This window comes from Egretta garzetta, unplaced genomic scaffold (assembly GCF_000687185.1).
Source record: "Egretta garzetta isolate BGI_Z169 unplaced genomic scaffold, ASM68718v1 scaffold226, whole genome shotgun sequence".
NCBI classification, from domain to species: domain Eukaryota; kingdom Metazoa; phylum Chordata; class Aves; order Pelecaniformes; family Ardeidae; genus Egretta; species Egretta garzetta.
This window is the reverse complement of record NW_009260021.1, coordinates 499414-505753: the sequence shown is the minus strand read 5'-3', so window position 1 is coordinate 505753 and position 6340 is coordinate 499414. Positions and strand designations below refer to the sequence as shown.

The window sequence follows — 6340 nt, the reverse complement described above, 5'->3', positions numbered from 1 at the left end:
GATCCAAAAGAAAGATGTGTCAGGGCTTGATTTGCGTGGTCTTGTTATTGAGTCTTGTAGCCCCATGCTAGCATAGTAATCACGCTTCCAACACACCATGGGCCTACAGCACAGCTGCCTGTCCTAACTACGCTTCCCATAACCTACTGTCTCGAAATCACAGCTCTGTCTCCATTGTCATTTGTTTCACAGGAATTCGGAGAAGCCTAAGAAATGCCTCCCTGTTCTTCTCTCTCTGCCTGACCATCTCAGTGTTCTGGTGCGGCTATGGAGTGGTCTTCATCCTGGGAGGGCAAGGAGTTTTGAACGACGCTGGCGATTTCCGCAATGCCTTGGTGCCTGGCCTGGTCACGTTTACTTTGGCCCTACTCATTATTGCAGTGGTGGGCTTCCTTTGCAGAGAGGTCATCCTAGCTACGATTGCTTCTGCTGTCTCACTTGCCAGTGCTCATGAAGTTGCCATGCGTTACAGCTCAGCTTTCGGTTCCTCTGCTGTGGCTTGCAATTATATGATTGTCTGCTTGGTTGGTGGTTACTTTGCCCTGGGAAGGATTCTCTATTTCCTAACCAAAGAGAAAATTGCCCTCCCAGGCACAGATCTGGCCAAGAAAAAGACCCACAGACAGATCCGATCCACCACTGGCAGCATGAATCATTTTGCAGCCACCGGTCTGATCCTGAACATGCTATCTGCCAGTGTCTTTGGCTGTAGGCTCCTGGGTGTCACTGGCAAACTATTTGTCGGTCAAGTGCCCTGGCTGTGGGCAGCCGGGATCTACCAGATTGGCATCTGCATTTTGTCATACCGTGCCATGGATGTACTCATGGCTACATTCTTCGGTTTCACCTCCATCCTGAAATTTGCAGGAGGCTATTGCCTTCTGTACCCAGTCTGGCAACCAGAGTACAATGTGAAAGCAAGTGCCAAGATCCCAACGGGGAAGGGTGCTGTGAAGGCCCTGCTTGCTCGCAGCAGTTTTCTGAAGCTTCGTGAAGGGGCAGACCTTCACGCTCCCTACCTAGGGTATTCCAAGTACGCAGATGCAGAGGTACTTGGCTATGCATGCAGCGTCCTCGCTTCTTTTGCTGTAACGATGACAGGGGACCCCCAGGCGCCACTTGCTACTGTTGTAATTCCATGGGTAGTGGTAGCTGGAGGGATCCTTAAGCTTCTAGGTGGCTCAGTGGCCTTTGCCCGGGGTAAAACCCTGGAGAGCAGTGCCTTCATTCTCTATGCTGTCATGTGGATCATCTGGGGCTTGACAAGATACGGTGGCCTCTATGGCACTACCAGAAGCTTCCACGCAGCAGTAGGCATCATTGCTTTCATGCTCTTCAATGGCTTCGTTGTCTTCTGCACGCTCTTCTTAAACATTGCCTGGTTCTTTTACTCCCTCACGTTCTTGCTCATCGCTGTCAGCTTCCTGCTGGATGCCGTCCACACTCTTCCAGCTGGCTATGACATTGCTGCCACTCTCATCTTTGGTCTGGTCAGCTTTTACTGCTTCCTGTCTGCCCTTTTCAACAGCGTCTTTGAGGGTTCCTGCTTACCGATGGGTAGGCCCATCGTGCAGCTTAGTGGCGTGGGGGGAGGAATGACCAAATGCCTTCACCTGCCTGCCAGGAAAGCTTCCTCGGTCAAGAGAATTGCAGGTAAGGGAGATACACAGGGCATGATGGGGGGGTGGAGGGTAGATTCTGGGAGGTTTTGTAGCAGAACACTATTAAAGAGCGTTTTTCTGATCCAGATGTGGAAACCATGATCATCAGATGATACTTTGATGAAGTGGGCCAAGTTAGACGACTCATTAGAAGCTGAAACACACTATGGGGGAAGTAGGACCAGTTCCTTGATAGGCACTGGGTTTAGCACTGAATTTGCTGCTGTCTCTCCTGTATCATATCCCAGTCTGCTCATCTCTTGCTCATCGCTGTCAGCTTCCTGCTGGATGCCGTCCACACTCTTCCAGCTGGCTATGACATTGCTGCCACTCTCATCTTTGGTCTGGTCAGCTTTTACTGCTTCCTGTCTGCCCTTTTCAACAGCGTCTTTGAGGGTTCCTGCTTACCGATGGGTAGGCCCATCGTGCAGCTTAGTGGCGTGGGGGGAGGAATGACCAAATGCCTTCACCTGCCTGCCAGGAAAGCTTCCTCGGTCAAGAGAATTGCAGGTAAGGGAGATACACAGGGCATGATGGGGGGGTGGAGGGTAGATTCTGGGAGGTTTTGTAGCAGAACACTATTAAAGAGAGTTTTTCTGATCCAGATGTGGAAACCATGATAATCAGATGATATTTTGATGAAGTGGGCCAAGTTAGACGACTCGTTAGAAGCTGAAACACACTATGGGGGAAGTAGGACCAGTTCCTTGATAGGCACTGGGTTTAGCACTGAATTTGCTGCTGTCTCTCCTGTATCATATCCCAGTCTGCTCATCTGATCTGAGATACAAGAATCCTCCAGGCTGGGGCTACCACTGAAAGCTCGGTACAGAGAAAGCACAGCAAATGCGTGGTGCTTGCTCTCTCCCCAGGGCTGAATGACTTCTGGCCCTGAGGAGCATGGCCCAGTACTCTCCTAGGTGCCAGATCTCCTCTTGGATGGATGCTAGAAAATGCCCTGTCAGATGAAATGCTTTGTTAGTTGGGAAAAGGAGCAGAGAGCACCGAATTGGCTGGTTTGTCGGTGGCAGCTCTTCCGTGAATTACAGCCCCTCGCTTCTAGTCGCTCAAGGGGCTCTGCCCTGTTCACATGCCAACAGATATCCTGAAGAATGGAGGGACCTGCGGCATCCCTACTGATACCGTGTATGTGCTTGTGGCAGCCTGCAATCGGCCTGATGCTGTGGAGAAAGCTCACCGGTAAGTATCTGTCTGGCTGCCCCAGTGAGGACTTCCTTGGAGAAGCTAAAGAAGCTTCTAGGACTTAGAGCTGCTGCTGAGCACTGGCTACAGCAACTCTTGAGAGCAATGAGACGCATAGCTTAGCCTTCATGGGAACAATAAGGTAAGGAGCCTGGGGTAGAAGATCCGAATGAGGAAAGGAGACAGTTGAGCTGGAATTGCCTTCCAGGCTCCTGGCGGGTGGTGGAGCCAGGTAGCTTGGATAGCACAAGGAAACCCAAAGAAGCAGCAAATGGGGCGGGGGATTATTGTGTGTATTTGTAGGTACATATTGTCCCAACCAAAATCCTTCCCATGTTTAACAAATGCTTCTAGCTGTACTTTCGTTAGCAGCCAGGACCCCTCATATTAATGGGGCTTCCTCAGAACTTGGGCAATTGGGACTTCGACCCATCACTGCAAGTCATTGGTGTCCCTTCTTGCAGGTCATCTCCTGAACAGTCCTACTTTTACTACAGACTGGTGACCCGGAACAGAGCCTACACACCTTGCCTTAACTGGAGACCTCACCAACACAATTTCCTTTTCAGCTTGAAAAGAAATCCCCATCTTACTGCCAGGCTCACTTTTCTTGCCTCCTTTCCAGCTCCAAGCGCCAGGCTCAAGATCGCCCCATGTCACTCTGGATTTCTAGCCTGAAGCAACTGGAACCTGCAAAGCATTTGTTCACTCCCCTCCTCTGGGACTTCATGGAGGCTGCCTGGCCATCTCCCATTAGCTTGGTGGTTCCCAGAGGTGAGGAGATGCTCTCTGGAGAGCTTTGGCTTTGAAACTCCAACTTGACTCGCGCCTCCCTGCAACACCACACGCTCCGTGGTGATATTTCTAGTAAGACCATTGTGTTGGGACTGATGTATGCCCCTAAGTGCCGTCTGACTCTTCCTTCTGCAGGCGAGTGGGTGGACTTCCTGGGGATGAAGGACTCTGCCAAATACGTCGGTACCCCTCAGAGCATCGCCATCCGCATCCCCGACTGCTCTGTCACTACGCACCTCATCGACCTGGTGAGTGGCTGGAGCACACTCAGCCCAGCAGCACGGGTGGCCAGACCTTGCCATTCCACTGTCTGGGGAGCGGGCTTGGTGTCGGTCACCAGCACCCAGGTCCTCTGGCCTGCTGGAGGGGAGAAGGGTAGGGAGAGGCTGGAGCACCTTGCCCACCCTCCTGGCACATCATCTCTCCTCTCTTTTTCCTTTTCTCAATGAGGTGAGGATCCTAGCATGTGTCAGGCAGGTTTGGGGCATTAAAAGTGCTAAAATGATTAACTCCCGCAAGAAAAATGTCATTTAGAAGGGGTGGGGTATGCAGGCAGCTGGTAGCAGATTTTATTGCAGAAAAGAGGGTAAAAGGAATAACCACCAGGTCAGCAAGCTAGAAAAGATGTAATTAACAGACACTTTGATTTCCTACGTAGAACACTTTTGTTGTAAGCACGGGCTTATCTGAAGCCAGAGTAACTTCAGAAGGTCCAAGGAACTGTGGTCACCCTGCACGTTCTGCTCATTTCTGGGACAGACAGTGTAGGTCTTTGGCAATTGCTACTGCTGGAAAACAAAATGTTCTTTCCTGACCGACATCAGCAAACCCCAGTTCAGCGGGGTGTTGGTCACTCCTACGCAGATTTGGTGGGACTGTGGTTGCCTGCAGAGTAGGTGTCTCTACCTGGGCGAGGCACACTGAGCTCTTTTTAGAGTGGCAGAGAAGCACGAGTGCACGTCGGAGTTCAAACCATCTGTTCTATACAGAAAAACCTGCTCAGAGCTTTTATTCCCATCTTTTTGCCACCAGGTTGGCCCCATCGTGGTCACATCAGCTAACCCAACGGGAGAGGCAGACACAACACACCACAACCAAGTGTACGCCAAGCTGGGAGATAAGGTAAGTGGGCTCCGGGTCTTTGCGTTCTGGCTGGCCCCAAAAGATGCGGGGGTGGAAGAACGCAGCCACTCTGTTTCCAGTAGGCAAATCAGTAGATGATATCAAGAATCTGGGGAAGCATCTCATTACAAAACCTCACGGACCCTCCTCATGTTGGTGTCACAGTGAAAGAACAGCATAAAATACAGAACTTGGTGGAAAACCAAAATTCTTCTGGTTTATACAGTAGAGCTATGGGTTTGGCAATGCGAGTTAGTTCGTATTCCAACAAAGAATGATACCGGCCACAAAAAAGTGCTTCTTTGCTTATACAGGCAAGAAAACCACTGACGCTTGAATGCACCAGGGCTCCAGCTGGGATCGAGCTGTCGGAACACAGGGGATTCCCATCTAAAGCTGAAGCTGGTCTAAAACTGGTGCCAAAGCTCTAAAACTGGTGCCAAAGCTCTAAAATATCCCTGGCTTTCAGAAGGTTCCTAAGTTCTGGAAGTACAATGGCCATGGCCGTTGAAAGGGCCATCTTTCATTTCACTGCCAAATCCTGAGTGCGCTACATTTTGTATGCCCGTGGCAGCTTACGTGAGGGCAGATTTAAACAAAAGGAGGTACAAATCTTCTGCCTCTCACTCCTCAGAAATCTGGTTTTCTACACATTTGCTTTGTGGATGGGACTTCAAAGCTCCTCGTATGATGTAAACCTGTCTTTGCTCTACTGCTGACCTACGCCCCGTGGAGCTCCCTCTCTCTTTGCTTTTATTGAGTTCATTATTTCCAAATTCAGCCCTTAGTGGCAACGCAGTGGGGTGGGAAGGAGCAGAGTTGCCTTTGATGATGATTACCTGCTGGTGAGAGGGGGAAACTGCCCTCTCTTTCCCCAAGTGCCTGGGTGGTGACTTGGTGTGAAGGTCTGGTGCTTTTCAGGTGGATGCAGTTCTTTGCGATGGGCCTTCTCCAGAGAACATTGCCTCCACCGTTGTGGACTGCACCAAAATCAACAGTGGAAACGTAGGATTCTTCAGAGTCGGTATCATCCCCAAGTCTGAGGTAAACTTAATCTTGATTTTATTTCTGCTCCCTTTCTCCGTCTCCATTAAGTGGGTTTCAGACTGGAGGCTTCCTAGTTCCAGAAGGGGGTGAAGAAATTTGTGATAGCATGAGGATATATCATGGGGTGGTGTGAAAGAGCAGAAACCCAGGGCTCCGTGTTGCCCATGTCCTGATCCTGCCACCGCTGCCCCTCTCTGGGCTAAGCATGTTGCTGGGGACGTGTGAGGTGAGACTGATTCTTCTGCAGAAAGAGCTCTGAGATGCAAGGTCACAGACCTCCACGGGGCAGGATTTCCATTTATACCTGCCCCAGAGACCTCTGGGCAGACAGGGCTCACTACAGGAAAGACCTTGCATTGCTGGAGCGTGTCCAGAGAAGGGCAGCGGAGCTGGGGAGGGGTCTGGAGCCCCAGGCTGCTGGGGAGCGGCTGGGGGAGCTGGGGGGGTTCAGCCTGGAGCAGAGGAGGCTGAGGGGAGCCCTCATCGCTCCCTACAACTGCCTGAGAGGAGGG

The 6340-nt window shown here is 51.1% G+C and overlaps 1 protein-coding gene across 1 annotated transcript in view; it reads left to right on the top strand.

Annotated features, from left to right (window-relative positions):
• Positions 1-6340, top strand: part of LOC104127984 — a 15888-nt gene that overhangs the window by 2196 nt on the left and 7352 nt on the right. Inside the window, exons 3-8 of the mRNA XM_035896156.1 lie at positions 193-1653; positions 2762-2861; positions 3490-3638; positions 3795-3907; positions 4692-4781; positions 5703-5825. Of these exons, the coding sequence (XP_035752049.1) occupies positions 193-1653; positions 2762-2861; positions 3490-3638; positions 3795-3907; positions 4692-4781; positions 5703-5825 (2036 nt within the window). The remainder of the gene's footprint in view (positions 1-192; positions 1654-2761; positions 2862-3489; positions 3639-3794; positions 3908-4691; positions 4782-5702; positions 5826-6340) is intronic.